Source organism: Mirounga angustirostris, unplaced genomic scaffold (genome assembly GCF_029215605.1).
Source record: "Mirounga angustirostris isolate CCGP_5_RB_7025 unplaced genomic scaffold, mMirAng1.0.hap1 SCAF_9, whole genome shotgun sequence".
Lineage (NCBI taxonomy): Eukaryota > Metazoa > Chordata > Mammalia > Carnivora > Phocidae > Mirounga > Mirounga angustirostris.
The window spans coordinates 49,505,838-49,522,772 of NW_026991717.1; the positions used below are offsets into that span (position 1 = coordinate 49,505,838).

The window sequence follows — 16,935 nt, forward strand, 5'->3', positions numbered from 1 at the left end:
ACTCCAAAGAAGACATACAAATGGCCAACAGACACACGAAAAGATGCTCAACATCACTCATCGTCCGGGAAGTGCAAATCAAAACCACAATGAGATATCACCTTATACTTGTCAGAATGGCTGGTATCAAAGAGACAAGAAATAACAACTATTGGCAAGGATGTGGATAAAAAGGAACCCTCAGGTACTGTTGGTGGGAATTCAAACTGGTACAGCCACTGTGGAAAACTGTGGAGGTTTCTCAAAAAATTAAAAATAGAATTACCATATGACCCAATAATTCCACTACTGAGTATTTACCCAAAGAAAATGAAAACACTAATTTGAAAAGATAATATACACCCCTATGTTTATTGCAGCATTATTTACATTAGCCAGAATGTGGATACGACACAAGTATCCATTGCTAGAGGAATGGATAAAAAAGATATGGTATGTATCTACAATAGAATATTACTCAGCCATATAGAGAATGACATTTTGCCATTTGCAACAACATGGATGGATCTAATGGTTATAATGCTAAGTGAAATAGAAAGACAAATACTGTGTGATTTCACTCATATGTAGAATTTAAGAAACAAAACAAATGAACAAAGAAAAAAAAAGACAAAAAAAAAAAGACACAAGTGTAGAGAACAAACTGGTGGTTGACAGAGGGGAGGTGGATGGGGGAATGGTTAAAATAGGTGAAAGGAATTAAAGAGTACCCTTATCATGATGAGCACTGAGTAATGTGTAGAACTGTTGAATCACTATATTGTACCCCTGAAACTAATAATAACACTTTATGTTAATTATACAGGAATTTTAAGAAGTAATAAAAAATAAAATTTAAAAAATGATGAAAAAAGTTAAAAAAAATGGAGTCGCTTGCCCCCACTGACAGTAAACCAAGATATAATTGCCGGAATTTGACCTCTAACCAGTCAATCTGGAATTTCCTGATCAGCACTACTGAGGTAAATTGCTTAATAGACCACCAGCCTTTCCCCAGAGGAAGGTGACCTTGCCTGAAAAGATCCTTTTTTAAAATTTTCTTAGGAGCTTCTTTGTCCTGCTCTGTTTCTGCCTTTAAAAGTCTTCCATTTTGTAGAGCTTCTCAGAGCTTTTCTACTTGCTAGATGGGATGCTGCCTGATTTATGAATTGTTGAATAAAACCAATTAAATTTTTCAAATTTACTCAGTTGAATTCCATTTTTTAACACACAGAATCAGAACAAGGAGAATTAGTTTGAGTGGAATGTTTCATGGCATCATGCATCCAATTCTACACAACAGGCTTCCTCTTTCCTATAATGTTTAGGATAATTACCTCTATTTATAAACCTTTAAGACATACCTCACTGGAACTAACTCTCATGTATCATCAGTAAAACCAAGTTTAAGCTTCAAATCATGACCAGATTACCAGCATCTTCTCTTTGCCATTGTCCACAGTTTTTGAAATGTAATTCCCCTTTCTAAAATGTTTAAAGGCATATGACTCTATGACCATCTGAAGATAGTCTCTGCAAGGAACTACTTTTGACAGTATTTATACTTCATTTTAGCCTTTTTGTGACCTAAATAAAATATTTTTTGTTTAGTAAACAAGACAAACAGTATAGTAATAGAAATAGTAAATTCGCAACAATTTTGAGCTATTATAGATAGTAAAAACCAATCAACTTATTTGGTCAGATATATTAATTAGATTTTTGATGGGGTAAACTATATTTCAGTAAACTATATTTAGCTTATAGCTAAAAGAAAGAAAAAAGATATAAAAAAACTGGTAAAATATTCCTTTGGGAAGATAAACTTCATTTTATTTGAAGCTGAGAGCTCATGCTGTATTTCCAGTAATGATGAGTCAAAAAATGGAAGTGAAATGTCAAATATTCTGATAATCGTGTAGAGGTAGGAAGGTTTGCCTAAAGTATATGTGTTTTACCTAATGTGCTTTAGATATTTTCTACAAGAATTGGTTGTTCAAACTTACCTGAAATGACATCTTTCTTTTTGGAAAAATTACAAACTCATTTATTTGTGTGCTTTAGCATATTCCAAAAATGTACTGCTTTACATAGTTTATCTCACAAAGTGGTGAATGTAATATTTTGCAGTACAAATTCTAATGCTTCTTTTAGGTTGTTCTTATGTATCCTGGTTCTAAGAATACTATAAGCTGGTGAATAATTCTGTATATGGTCTATCCATGCTTCTATTTTATGCGGTTTAGTTTTGTTGCAAGATTTCTTTTCCTTTAGTGCTCGTGGTTCTTGGTCATGCTGCTTCAAAGAATGAAGAGGTAGACCAGACGAAGAGTGGTGGGCATCGAAGCAAAGTTTATTGAGCAATAGTACAAAGCTCCTGAAGAGGGAAGGGACCCAAGAGGATTGCTGACTTGGCAGTTAAATCTAGGGGTTTTTATGGGCTCTTTCATATGGGCTGTTTTAATGATTAACCCTCCATGTGTCTGTCACCCAATCAGGTTTTTGTCCACGTGCTCATCTACCTATCAGGTAATTGTTCATGTGGGAAAGGGTGGAGGGCCCCTTCCAGGGTGGTGTTTCAGATCAAGAGGGTTGCAGTTCTCACTGTCCTAAGGCATGCAGCCACATGACCACCAGATCAAGCTCTTTGTTTAAATGTACCACTGGCCGCTGAGCTGGTCCCCTGGGCCTGGGTTAGGACGCCCAAGGCCATTCCCTTCCTTTCTGTCACATACAAGTTATAAGTCCTCCCAGTAGGAAGACTCAAGGCTGGGGCATGGAATAAAGCCTAGAATAACAGGATGGGGTCTTTCTCCTTTTAAGGGTAGTTTTCCTCCTAGGACAGGGCCCCTTGTCCCTGCCTGCCTTTCTTCCGACTATCCTTCATTAGTTTTTTAGTCCATATTAAAGAAACATTACTCTGTAGTTGTCTTCAGCTACCTTTATCTTTAGAACTGATTAGTACAGATCAGTAGTTCTCAAAATGTGATCCCATCAGAATACAAATAGGCTACATTATCCCTGTCTTTAAAAAAATAACCTTTGGCCCCATATGTCTACTTCCAGCTTTCACTCTATTTCTCTGTTCAGTATACAGCAAAACTACTAAAGAGTACTACTTCCATTCTTTCTTAAACCTATTCCAGGGGTGTCTGAGTGGCTCAGTAGGTTAAGCATCTGACTCTTGATTTTGGCTCAGGTCAAGATCTCAGGGTCGTGGAATGGAGCCCTGTGTCCAGCTCTGTGTTCAGCGCAGTCTGCTTGTCTCTCTCCCTCTGCTCCTTCCCCTGCTTTCTCTTTTTCCCTCTCTAAAATAATAAAAAAATAAAATCTTTTAAAAAAATTAAACCTATTCCATTAAAGTTTTCCATTCTGTGACCTCACCAAAACACTTCTTGTTGAGGTGACCAATGTTCTCCACATTGCCTAATCACATCTGCAGGACTCAATTCATGTGTTATCTGCCAAGATAATTTCACACAGCTGGCTCATTCCCTCTTCTTGAAACAAGTTCTTTACTTGGCTTTTGGGCATTAGTTTGCTAATTTCTTCCTCCTTAACTAATCACTTCTCCTTGGTCTCATTTTTTTATTCATATTCATTCCCCTGACTTCTTCTTTTTTTTAAGATTAAATAGGTTTTACTTTTTTTCCCTCACAAGAACATAAAAATTATTTCAGGGGAACTGCACATTACATCACATGCCTTCTTTAATGTCCATCACCTAGTTACCCCATTCCCCCACCCCCTCCCCTCCAGCAACCCTCACTTTGTTTCGTATAATTAAGAGTCTCTGATGGTTTGTCTCTCTCTCTGATTTTATCTTGTTTTATATTTCCCTCCCTTCCCCTATGGTCCTGTTTTGTTTCTTAAATTCCACATATGAGTGAGATCATATGATAATTTTCTTTCTCTGATTGGCTTATTTCACTTAACATAATACCCTCTAGTTCCATCCATGTCATCACAAATGGCAAGATTTCATTTTTTTTTTTTATGGCTGAGTAGTATTCTATTGTGTATATATATATACCACATCTTCTTTATCCATTCATCTGTCAATGGACATCTAGGCTCTTTCCATAGTTTGGCTATGGGGACATTGCTGCTATAAACATTGGGGTGCGGTGCCCCTTCAGATCACTACATTTGTATCTTTGGGGTAAATACCCACTAGTGCAATTGCTGGGTCGTAGGGTAGCTCTATTTTCAACTTTTTGAGGAACCTCCTTACTGTTTTCCAGAGTGGCTGCACCAGCTTGCATTCCCACCGACAGTGTAGGAGGGTTCCCCTTTCTCTGCATCCTCATCAACATCTGTCACTTCGTGACTTGTTAATTTTAGCGATTCTGACTGGTGTGAGGTTGTACCTCATTGTGGTTTTGATTTGTATTTCCCTGATGCCGAGTGATGTGGCATTTTTTCATGTGTGTGTTGGCCATTTGGATGTCTTCTTTGGAGAATGTCTGTTCATGTCTTCTGCCCATTTCTTGATTGGATTATTTGTTCTTTGGGTGTTGAGTTTGATAAGTTTTTGTTTTTTTTTAATAGATTTTGGGTACTAGCCCTTTATCTGGTAAGACATTTGCAAATAACTTCTCCCATTCTACTGGTTGTCTTTTAGTTTTGTTGACCGTTTCTTTTGCTGTGCAAAAGCTTTTTATCTTGATGAAGTCCCAATAGTTCATTTTTGCCTTTGTTTCCTTTGCCTTTGGAGACATGTCTAGCAAGTAGCAGCTGTGGCTGAGGTCACAGAGGTTGCTGCCTGTGTTCTTCTCAAGGATTTTGATGGATTCCTGTCTCACATTGAGGTCTTTCATCCATTTTGAGTCTATTTTTGTGTGTGGTGTAAGGAAATGGTCCAGTTTCATTCTTCTGCATGTGGCTGTCCAATTTTCCCAACACCATTTGTTGAAGAGACTGTCTTTTTGCCATTGGATATTCTTTCCTGCTTTGTTGAAAGTTGTGCTTAGTTGTGCTTAGTTGACCATAGAGTTGAGGGTCCATTTCTGGGTTCTCTATTCTGTTCCATTGATCTCTGTGTCTGTTTTTGTGCCAGTACCATGCTGTCTTGATGATTACAACTTTGTAATAGAGCTTGAAGCCTGGAACTGTGATGTCACCAACTTTGGTTTTCCTTTTCAACATTCCTCTGGCTATCTGGGGTCTTTTCTGGTTCCATACAAATTTTAGGATTATTTGTTCCAGCTCTGTGAAACAAGTTGATGGTATTTTGGTAGGGATTGCTTTGAATGTGTAGATTGCTCTAGGTAGCATAGACATTTTCACAATATTTGTTCCTCCCATGAGTATGGAGCGTTTTTCCATTTCTTTGTGTCTTCCTCAATTTCCTTCATGAGTGTTCTATAGTTTTCTGAGTACAGATCCTTTGCCTCTTTGGTTAGGTTTATTCCTAGTATCTTATGGGTTTTGGTGCAATTGTAAATGGGATTGATTCCTTAATTTCTTTCTTCTGTCTCATTGTTAGTGTATGGAAATGCAACTGATTTCTGTGCATTGATTTTATATCCTGTCACATTACTGAATTCCTGTATGAGTTCTAGCAATTTTGGGGTGGAGTCTTTTGGGTTTTCCACATAGAGTATCATGTCATCTGTGCAGAGTGAGAATTTCACTTCTTCTTTGCCAATTCAGATGCATTCCTCCGACTTCTAAATGTTGGAGTTCCCTAGAGCTTAGTCCTTAGGTCTCTTTTCTATGAATACTTTATAGTCTTACCGAGTCTCAGTCTCGAGTGTCATGATTTCAGATAATTTCTTTGTGTGGATATTGTTCAATTGATTGTATTCAACTTGGACTTCTCCCTTGAACTCCAGACTACATATTCAATTGTCTCACAACAGCTCTACTTTCCCCAGATACTCCCTTCATTTCCTTCATGGGTGTGGTCAAACATCAACTTATCAGAGACCTTCCCTGACCAATCTACCAAATATAACTCTTTGCCCAAGCACTCCTTTTCCCCCAACCCTATTCCATTTTCCCCATAACATTTATCACTTGGCATGTTTTATATGTATATATAGGCATACATAAATATTTACATGTAAATATGTATACATAATTTACATATGCACATCTATACATGTATATAAATGTAAATATATGCCTATATGTATATAAAACATAATACATGTATGTGTAACATATGTAAACATAAATATTTACAGTACATAATATGTATATATACTTACACACTTACATATCTATACATATGTTTTTTGTTTTTTTTTTTTCCTCCTAGAACTTACTAGAATCTAAGCTCCATGAGGGTAGGCTCTTAGTGCCTACAGGAGTCCCTGGACTTCAACAACAGGCACTGAATGACTACATAATGGCATTCCAGACAATGTGCTTAATTCTGAGATATAGCCTATGTGAGAATTTTAGCAACAACAAAACAAAAAGGATCTAGCCACCTGCCATTGTAAGAAATTTTAGGTTAATATCTAGATTCTGAATATTAGAAAGTTGACTTCCCTTGCCAAAGATCGAGTACCTGCAGTGAAGGGGAAAAACAGGTTATATAGATTTTGCGGAGAAAAGGCTACTAAACTCAAATTTTTAAATTTGCTTTATTCACCTAGATATCTTGTGCAATTCCTGGATTTTTGATGTTTTAAAGGATGTGAACAAAACTAATTTTTCTTGCTTCTGTCATTAACAAATCTCAAATTTTGAGGTATTTGGAAAAACCTCATGAGGCAGAGTTTGAGCTATTTCCTCACATCAAACCATTTTTTGTAAACAGAAGATCCAATTTTTCTGATGCCTTAGGAACTCACAAGATTATTTTTCTAATTGATGTTAGATCCTGAGCCTGAAACTAACAGTGATTTTTTTCCATACATGTACTCAGACTCAAGTGTGGTTACAACAGATGGCAGCTGAAATAAATAAATAAGTCTTTGTATACAGTGGAATTACAGAGTTTGAAGAATAGTATAGTCCATCATCTACCACTGCTCACACTGTGTTAAGGATATATCATATTATTTGCGTTTATAAAAAAAGTACCACATCTCTTGCATCTTTGTACTCTTAAATGTATTGCTTCTTCTTCCTGGATGACCTTTCCTTTGATTTGATTTTACCTTCTCCAGGATGCTTCTCCGGATGTCCTTGCTCTGAATTTGAGCAATCTGTCTTTGTGTCTGAAAGACGTTTTGCATACTTTACAGAAATTATCACAATTTATTAATTTGCTAATCTCAGTCCCCTAAAATATTATTCATTTAAACAATAAAAGACACTGTCTTTTATTCCAGTGTTTCATTAGCATTGTATGGTGCCTGTCATAAGTAGGCGTTCTATAAATATTTGCCAAATGAATGAATGAATAACAGGTCTTTTCTTCTACTAGCCTAGCATGGAAACTAACGTTCTCCTAGGTTCTAAGCCCTTAGTTGAAATAACAGAAAACTGGGAAATTACTGGTCAGTCTTCCTTAATTCAATTTTTTTCTTAGCGCTCCTGTGTTTCTTTGTCTTGATAAATATACTCAGTGGACAACTGAGATCCTAAAGCCTTTTGAAACTTTTGGAGAACATGTACTAAATAAAGCCAAGATGTACTAAAAGATGTCTACTTTTTATTCTATTTTGAACACATTTTTATTTTCAGTTATCAGTTCAAATGCTTTATTTCTTAAAGGTATTCTTTAACTAATTCAAATACTTCTATGTTCCACATTAGGTATTCTAGCCTTAGATTTAAAACTCATTTTTCCTGAGTATATTTTCTCTTAAATATACAAAGGAATATATTTTCATAGAGTATGTTGAAAATTAGGAAAATCAAGGGTTCTGGTTCTATCAGGTGTAGTGTTTAGAGAGTTATTTTGATAGAATCCAGTAGCTCTAATATGGCTTGAAAATACTTGCTCCCTTGGAGTATAACTGCAGGGAAAAAACTGTGGCATAGGTAAAAATTCACCATAATTACATGAACTGGTTTTATACATAATCATCTTAGGTTTTGATAGTGAGGTGGCTGTAAGGAGTGTCTTTGGGTCCAACATACATGAAAACACAGGATTGCCAGGGTTCACACAAGGAGGAACTTGTTCAGGTTTCACTTCTGTGCCTGAATTTGAAGCTGAAGCACATTTCTTGTCCTAAAATATAAACACATCAAATTATTCTCAATTATAAAATTTTGGAAAACAAAACAAAACTAAAGTTAGCATCAACCCTATCTTATACATATCATTCACAAAAATCAACTCAAAATGAATTAAAGACTTAAATGTAAGACCTGAAAGCACAAAGCTCCAAGAAAAGAACACAGGGGAAAGCTCTGTGATGTCGTTCTTGACATAGATTTTTTGGATATGACACCCAAAGTGTAAGCAACAAAAGCAAAAATAATAAACGAAACTGCATCAAACTGAAAAGCTTCTGCACAGCAAAAGAAGTAATCAACAGAATGAAGAGACAACCTACAGAATGGGAGAAAATATTTGCAAACCATATTGATAAAGGGTTAGTATCCAAAATATGCAAGGAGCTCATACAAACAATAGCAAAACATAATCTGATTAAAAACAAGCAGAGGACCTGAATAGACATTTTTCCAGATCAGACTGACAGATGGTCACCAGGAACGTGAGAAGGTGTTCAACATCATTAATGATCAGAGAGAAATGCAAATTAAAACCAAAATGAGATATCATCTCATGCCTGTTAGAATGGCTAGTGTCAAATAACAAGTGTTGGTGAGGATGTGAAGAAAAGGCAACACTTGTGCACTGTTGGTGGGAATGCAAACTGATGCAGCAACTATAGAAAACAGTATGGAGATTCCTCAAAACATTAAAAATTAAAATTAGTATTACCATATGATCCAGCAATCCCAGTTCTGGGAAGTGAAATCACTATCTCAAAGGGATATCTGCACCCCCATGTTCGTTGCAGTACTATTCACAATAATAGCCAAGATATGTCCATTAATGGATGAATGGATAAAGATGTAGCATACTATATTCTCATGTATACATACACACATGAATATTAATAATCCATAAAAAGAAGGAAATCCTGCCATTTCAAACATGGAGGGCATTATGCTAAGTGAACTAAGTCAGACAAAGAATACTAGAATCTCACATATATATGAATCTAAAATTTTTAAAAAGTCAAACTCATTGAAACAGAAGAATGATGGTTTTCAGGGGGTGGGGGAAATGGAGAGGTGTTGGTCAATGAGTACAAACTTCCAGTTATAAGAAGAATAAGTTCAAGGGATCTAAGGTACAGCATGATGAGTATAGTTACCAATACTTTATTATATATTTGAAAGTTGCTAAGAGAGTAGATTTTAAATGTTCTCAGCACAAAAATAATTTTAATTATGTGAGGTGATGAATGTGTTAACCTTATTGTGGCAATCATTTCATAGTACATACATACAAGAAATCGTGTAATACACCCTAAACTTACACACTGTTATATGTCAATTTTTTCTCAATAAACCTGGAAAACAACAAAACAAAAAAGCACGTCCACTTCACTTTTTCAGGAATTCTGTTCTCTTGAGGGCAGTGGCTAATCCTCATTAAATGACATAATATCTGTAGAAAATAAACTTATCAAAAGTATGTATAAGATAGCTTTTAAAAATCCTGTACTGGAATCATGAGAATTTATAAAAACATTTGTAAATCATGGAGAAAATCTGCAAGAAGTCATAGCTAGAAGAGGACATACTGCTGAATTCTAGAATGAAAAGAAAAGATAAACATTTAGGGATTTTAGCCTTGTCAGCATAACCATTAAGCAAATAATTACACAACTAATCATTAAAATTGTAGTAAGTCCTGTGGAGAAAAAAAAATACAAGATATTTATGAAAATTTATAGAGGGTTCTAACCTAGTATGGAGGCTAAGAAAGGCCAATTTAGTGAAGTATCATTGAATCTAAGACGGGAAGGCCAGGAGAAGATAGAAGTGGGAACAAAGATAAACTCAGCATGGCCAAAGTCAAGTAAGTTAGGGTGAATATGACTGAGATGAGAATAAAGGGACAGAGGCCAGATCCTGAAGGGTCTTGTTGACTCTCTTAAAAATATGGATCTTTATGGTAAAAGCAATGGAAAGCTATTGAAGGGTACTAAGGAGATGCATGTCATTAAGTAATGAGTTTTAGTATAATTAATTTGGCTGCTGTCAGAGGCTTGAATGGATGTAGAAAGGAGCTACAGCAGTCCAAGTGACTGATGACAATGATCTATAGTAGGGTGGTGGTATAGAGAGGGAGATAAGTAAACAAATTTGAAATATATTTTGGAAGAATTCACAGGGTCTGGTGATTAATTGAATGTGGGTGGTGATGAGGGACAGATCAAGGATGACTACTAGGGTTCTGGACAAACATTGGGTAGCTGGTGGTGCAACTTACTACACTTTTTAATATATAAATTAAATATGTGTATATATACATATAATTTAGTAGATACTTAAAATACAAGTAATTTAGCTATTTGGGGATGCAAGGGAGCAAGATATTCAAAAGAATGGATGCAAAAGTGCACATAGCTTTCTAGCACATGCATATAACATGCTTTATCCTTAGTAAAGTCAAGTCTATTAAAAACATCAAGCTTCATTAATGAAGATGAGAGAATTCAAATGGAACAGACTATATAGACTATCATTCATTCACTGATTCAGCAAATACTTATTGAGTGCCTACTGTGTGCCACACATTGTTAGATGTTGGAAATGCAGTGATGAAGAATACAAAATTCCTAAGGCTTACAATTTATTATATCGAAGACAAACATATAGGAAACCAACTCAGTAAATGATGTCGGGAAACTAGATAGCTATTTTCAAAAATATATATCTTCGCCTTCAAATATTATCAAAATAAACTTCAGATGAATTAAATACCCACTGACTAAAAATCACATTATAGAAAAACCAGAAACTAGGAGAAAGGTTTTTTTTTTTTTAAAGATTTTATTTATTTATTTGACAGAGAGAGAGAGAGAGCAGGAACACAAGCAGGGGGAGTGGGAGAGGGAGAAGCAGGCCTCCCGCCGAGCAGGGAGCCCGATGTGGGACTCGATCCCAGGACCCTGGGATCATGACGTGAGCCGAAGGCAGACACTTAACGACTGAGCCACCCAGGCGCCTGGAGAAAGGTATTTTTAACCCTCTGAGAAAGGAGGACATTATAAATTTAAAAGTGACAAAAGAAATTATAAAGGAAGGGATTGAGGTATTTAATTGTCCTATTTATACCTGAAGATACAGTTAACCAAAATTAAAAGGTAAACCACAGACTGGGAACATTACCTAGAAAGAATGACAAAGGATTAATGTATTTAACTCATAAACATTTTTATTCCTATGTAAAAAATGATAGGCAAAATATTGCAACTCTGATGAAGCAAAGATAACTATTCTAAAAGATAAACTGTATCTTGGTAGGAAACATAACTGTATTTTAAAAAATGTAAATGAAAACCCATACCCAATTTGGCAGTGAAAGAGCACTTTGTATTGATGATTGTCAGGTAAATTAATGTAACCCCATTTTAAAAAATTAATGAAATGTATGAAGAACTAAAAACTGTTAATGACTTTGAATCCTGAAATTTTAGTTTTTAAGTCTATCCTAAGAAACTTAACTGTAGTAAAAATTCAGTCCACAACATTACTTATAAAAGAACTGAAACATGTACTGGTTAAATGGATGATAATTTTGATATTGTTTATGCCAAATATACAAATTAAGTACTTGAAAATTGTTTCTTCTAACAAACAGACCAAAATGTACCTAGGATACTCTGTTCTGTTCACCTGCTGTTTATATTCCTTTTTTCTGTTGTTGTTTTTGTCTTTTAATTTTCATTTTTACCCTTACATTCTATCCTTTCTCTATATTTAATTTTATTTGTGTACACATATGTTTTTCTTTCTTTACAATTTTGGGATCTAGTTTTCTAACAGAGACCAAAATACACACAGGATCCAGTGTATTTCTCTATTCTACTCACCTACCTGATTTTATTCTCTCCTATTTATTTATTTTATTTTAATTAATTTATTTATTTTTGGTTTCGGGTCTCTTCTGATTTGTTTAGCGTATATTTCTCTGGGGTCATTTTTGACATCTTAGTATTTTGTTCTCTTGTTCATCCATTCTTCTCTGGACAGAATGACAAGACAGAAAAACTCATCTCAAAAAAAGGAACAAGAGGCAGTACTTCTGCCAGGGACCTAATCAGTATGGACATAAGTAAGATGTTGGAACTAGAGTTCAGAATAACGATTATAAAGATACTAGTTAGGCTTGAAAAAAGCATAGAAGACACCAGAGAATCCCTTTCTGGAGAAATAAAAGAAAAATCTAATCAAGTTGAAATAAAAAAAGACTATTAATGAGATGCAATTAAAAAATGGAGGCTCTACCTGCTAGGATAAATGAGGCAGAAATACAAATCAAAACCACAATGAGGTACCACCTCACACCAGTCAGAATGGCTAAAATTAACAAGTCACGAAGTGACAGATGTTGGTGAGGATGCAGAGAAAGGGGAACCCTCCTACACTGTTGGTGGGAATGCAAGCTGGTGCAGCCACTCTGGAAAACAGTAAGGAGGTTCCTCAAAAAGTTGAAAATAGAGCTACCCTATGACCCAGCAATTGCACTAAGGGGTATTTACCCCAAAGATACAAATGTAGTGATCTGAAGGGGCACATGCACCCCGATGTTTATGGCAGCAATGTCCCCATAGCCAAACTATGGATAAAGAAGATGCGTGTGTGTGTGTGTATAGAATAGTACTCAGCCATCAAAAAAATGAAATTTTGCCATTTGTGATGGCATGGTTGGAACTAGAGGGTATTAAGTTAAGTGAAATAAGCCAATCAGAGAAAGACAATTATCATGATCTCATTCATATGTGGAATTTAAGAAACAAAACAGAGGATCATAGGGGAAGGGAGGGAAATATAAAACAAGATGAAATCAGAGAGGGAGACAAACCATAAGAGACTCTTAATCATAGGAAACAAACTGAGGTTTGCTGGAGTGGAGGGTAACCTGGGGGCTAGGGTAACTGGTTGATGGACATTAAGGAGAGCATGTGATATAAGGATACTGGGTATTACAGAAGACTGATGAATCACTGAACTCTACCTCTGAGGCATTATATGTTATTTAATTGAATTTAAATTTAAAAAATATTAAAAAACAAAAAGAGACACATAGATCAATGGAACAGAATAGAGAACCCAGAAATGGACCCTCAACTCTATGGTCAACTAATCTTTGACAAAGCAGGAAAGAATATCCAGTAGAATTTCCCCTTAGGGGGTAGGACAGAGGTTCTTTTTTTTTTTTTTAATTTTATTTATTTTATTTATTGACAGAGAGAAAGCAGCATAAGCAGAGGGAGCAGAAGAGGGAGAGGGAGAAGCAGGCTCTCCACTGAACAATGAGCCTGAGGTGGGGCTCGATTCCACGACCCTCGGATCATGACCTGAGCCAAAGGCAGAGGCTTAAGGGACTGATCCACCCAGGTGCCCCAAGGACAGAGGTTCTTATCAAGCAGATCCCCTGGTTTTCCTTTGGGGGAGGGAGAGGGCGGGCCCAGGTAACAGATCACCTCATTGGTGTTGACAAGAAAATTCCAGATTGATTGGCTTAAAATTCCTCTCCTGGAGAGGTTGAAAGTGCAATTAAATCTTCCTTTGCTGTCCTGGGGACAAGTGACTCCACCTTGGCCCCTGTTTTTCTTTTTAACAGAACTGATTTTGTTATTCAAAAAGTATAAAGGGATGTGTAGATTTACTCATGATACGGCCCCTCATTTGTGATAAGAAGCTCTTAATAAGTGTGTTCTATGGTGTCCAATTAGGCAAAAAAATTTGGTAGTTAAAAATACAACAAAAAAATGTGGCAGTACTTAAAAATATTGGTAATACTTAAGATTTAAATCCTTCCAGATTAGAAGTTACATTATTGTATCTAAATAACTTCATGGTAGTTGGCAGTGTATAGTAACTGATCTTTTAAGGTTGTATTAAGTAGAAGATTGTTTACATGCATTAAAGTGCCTTTTCTTTGAAGATTCTAGAGTAGATTCTTGTGATTCATGAAGCTGAGACCCTTTATGAATTCTAAATCTTTAATACTAGTAACATAATCTCAATTTCTTCCTCTGGAATGAAGATAAGAATGTTTACAGTGCTGTTGTGTCAGACTTAAGTGAGGATAAAACCTTTTTGAGTTTCAAATTTGGGTCAGATTAGTTAGGTTCCTCTTTAGCATAACTGAGCTTGTCCTAAATTCCTGGTTTATTCTACTAAATATCTTGCCAAGTTAAGTTTCTCAAGGTCAGGAACCTAATTTGTTTTGAAAGCTGAGCCCAATTCTGGAAATATGAAGGAGTTAATCCACTTTCTTTTCCTTTGTTCAGATTTGAATGAGTATCAATAGAGTGTTGTTGGAGTAGCACCAGGCAGGAACTGTGACTTAGGTTCCAATCCCTTACCAGGATTTCACTTCTGTGTATCATCTGTAAATTGGTAAAAACAAAGCAAGACAAACAAAAAACCTGTCATAATTCTTGTGGTTTTGGAGATAAAATGAAAGAAAACTGGATGTAAGTGATAAATTGTTATATACATGGAATTAGTTTTTACCATTTTCTTTCAGGTTTATCTCAATGCATATGGATGATGTTCCAGATTCCGTTCTGAAGTTTACAGGTTAATAACTTTACATTAGTATAGTACAGTTGACTAATACTTCATATTCATATTCTTGCAGGAAGCTGGCAAAGCTGGAAGTAGAACTCATCAGATCTTGCTACTTCTTTGTGACACTGCCAATTAATTTGTTTTAAATATCAAGAGCACAGACACTGGATAATAGCAAGTCACCAGAACCCTATGGTATCTCAACAAGTCAGGTTTTCTCAAAATGTCTAGGTTTCTGGAGTACAGGGAAAGCTTTGTAGGTGGAAGGTGGCTCCCCTGTGATTTGTAGGAAAAAGTACCAACCCTAACTTACTTTATGGATACTCAGTCAAGTTGCCCAGGGTAACCTCAGTCACAGAGGACTGACTCTCATCAAATCACCTTCTACTACCTTCTGGTCATCTTTGGCCCAAAATGTAATACAGTAAACCAAATCTAGTCAAAACAGAAGACAAATTAGCTGATAAACTTTGTTGGCATAATTTGTACCATATAATCAGGAAATGTTAGGGTCTACCTGAATCTTTTTGACTTCCAGGATAATTCACAAATGTTCACAGACTTAGAAACAAAATACTCATTGCTTTTACTTTTTGTCATAGGTCACTGCAGTTTTCTTATTTGGGTTTCACCCTCTTCAAATCTGATATTCTTCAAATGTGGAATTCCAATTGATACAATTAAAAACAAACAGCCTTATACAAAGAATAATAAAAGGATTATTTTAAATGCTCTGCCAGGTTACACATAGGATCAGCAAATATTATTTACTTAAGGATAAAAAAGTTAATTAAAATTGTAAAGGATTCTTCTAAAATTGACGGTCTTAAAAAATTAGACTGTGAAAGTGCCTTGAAAAGAATAAAAATCTACAAAGAGATGGTATTAGCTTTCTCACTAATGTAATTTTCAGACTCCCCTGGAATTAGAGAAAGCCAAGCCACTGTGACTTTTCAAACTTCATCCTTATAAACACATACACATTTTTAAAAAGATAAATAAGAACAAGTCATTGAGATAATAAAAATGTTCTTTATGGGAGCTCTAATTTTAAGATTAAAAAATCGTGTTTTTTTTGATGTTGTAGTCACAGGTGATGTTAACTATAGCAACACCAAAAGCAAACAAAAAACCCTCCAAAAGTCTAATTTTGAGGCACCTTTTTGTTTCTGCTCAGTCCCATCATTCTCCTTGTTATTGCTTTTCTTCTTCTTTTTTTTTTTTTTGCCACAATTGGGGGACAGACCTTAAGTTTAACCTTAAACCTTAACTTTCTACGTTTCCACCAAAAGTGAATACAAGTGTACCATATTCTTTTTTCTTTTTCTTCTTTTTTTTGCTCCTATCCTTTTGAACAAGGCACAGTGTAAAAAAATGTAAAATTAACAAGGGGGGCGACTGGGTGGCTTAGTCGTTAAGCATCTGCCTTCGGCTCAGGTTATGATCCCAGGGTCCTGGGATCGGGCCCCGCATCGGGCTCCCTGCTCCGCGGGGAGCCTGCTTCTCCCTCTCCCACTGCCCCCGCTTGTGTTCCTCTCTCTCTGTCACATAAATAAATAAAATCTTAAAAAAAAAAAAAATTAACAAGGTACGTTTTTCTCATTTAAAGCCATCACCGCAGTTGCACAACATCCCCAATCATTTTATACTTCCAGAGGCAATTCTGGCTCAACGCGATGCACATTTACATCCGTGTAGCCCAGTGGTTGCCTAGAAAGGTGTTTCTTGGGGGTGGGGCGAGTGGCGGTGCGGAGTGCCCCAAATTTATAGCAAGGAATACCACTGTCAAAAACATTCAGCCCTCTGCCCACACCCACCCAGTCGTACTCGGTCATTCTCGGTATCTTCTTTATATATTTTTTCGGCAAACGCAGTCTTTCCCGGCAGCGGATGGCAAGAAGACCAGTGAGCGCTGGGGAGAAGCCTTTTTACCAGATCCAATTAAAGCCGCAAAGAAATCGTGAACGGTCCGCTAGTTCAATAGGTATCAACTAATCCGCCTAATCCAGGGAGCCGCCCTCGGGGTGAAACCGCGAATCCTTTAGAGTGGTTGTAGAAGCCCGTCTCCATGGCAACTGACCGCGGAGCCTCTCTCCGCCGGGGCCCGGATGTTGTGGGGATCGCTGCCGCCCCGCCTAGCTTCCTGCCGCCGAGCCAGGGCGGGCTGCGCTCCTCTTCGGGAGTCGTAGTTCTTCCCTCCTCCCGTGCCCGACATGAGGA

The 16,935-nt window shown here is 36.5% G+C and overlaps 2 protein-coding genes across 2 annotated transcripts in view; one reads left to right on the forward strand and one right to left on the reverse strand.

Annotated features, from left to right (window-relative positions):
* DNAAF4 (dynein axonemal assembly factor 4) overlaps positions 1-1,487 on the forward strand; it is a 92,416-nt gene extending 90,929 nt beyond the window's left edge. The window contains exon 14 of the mRNA XM_064570448.1: positions 806-1,487. The gene's annotated coding sequence lies outside the window, so the exon portion shown is untranslated. The remainder of the gene's footprint in view (positions 1-805) is intronic.
* Positions 1,488-5,696: 4,209 nt separating this feature from the next.
* PIERCE2 (piercer of microtubule wall 2) lies at positions 5,697-16,930 on the reverse strand. Its single transcript, XM_054513923.2, has 3 exons — positions 16,796-16,930; positions 16,543-16,656; positions 5,697-8,116 (listed from the first exon to the last, which is right to left on the reverse strand). The coding sequence occupies exons 1-3, from the start codon at positions 16,928-16,930 to the stop codon at positions 7,769-7,771; spliced, it is 597 nt and encodes a 198-aa protein (XP_054369898.1). The 3' UTR covers positions 5,697-7,768.
* Positions 16,931-16,935: the final 5 nt, after the last annotated feature.

Coding starts and splice junctions, on each gene's coding strand:
- PIERCE2 (XM_054513923.2), bottom strand. CDS start 16,930: ATGTCGGGCACGGGAGGAGGGAAGAACTACGACTCCCGAAGAGGAGCG. Junction 16,657..16,795: donor CGGCGGAGAGAGGCTCCGCG/GTCAGTTGCCAT, acceptor TTGCGGCTTTAA/TTGGATCTGGTAAAAAGGCT. Junction 8,117..16,542: donor AAGATACCGAGAATGACCGA/GTACGACTGGGT, acceptor TTTATATTTTAG/GACAAGAAATGTGCTTCAGC.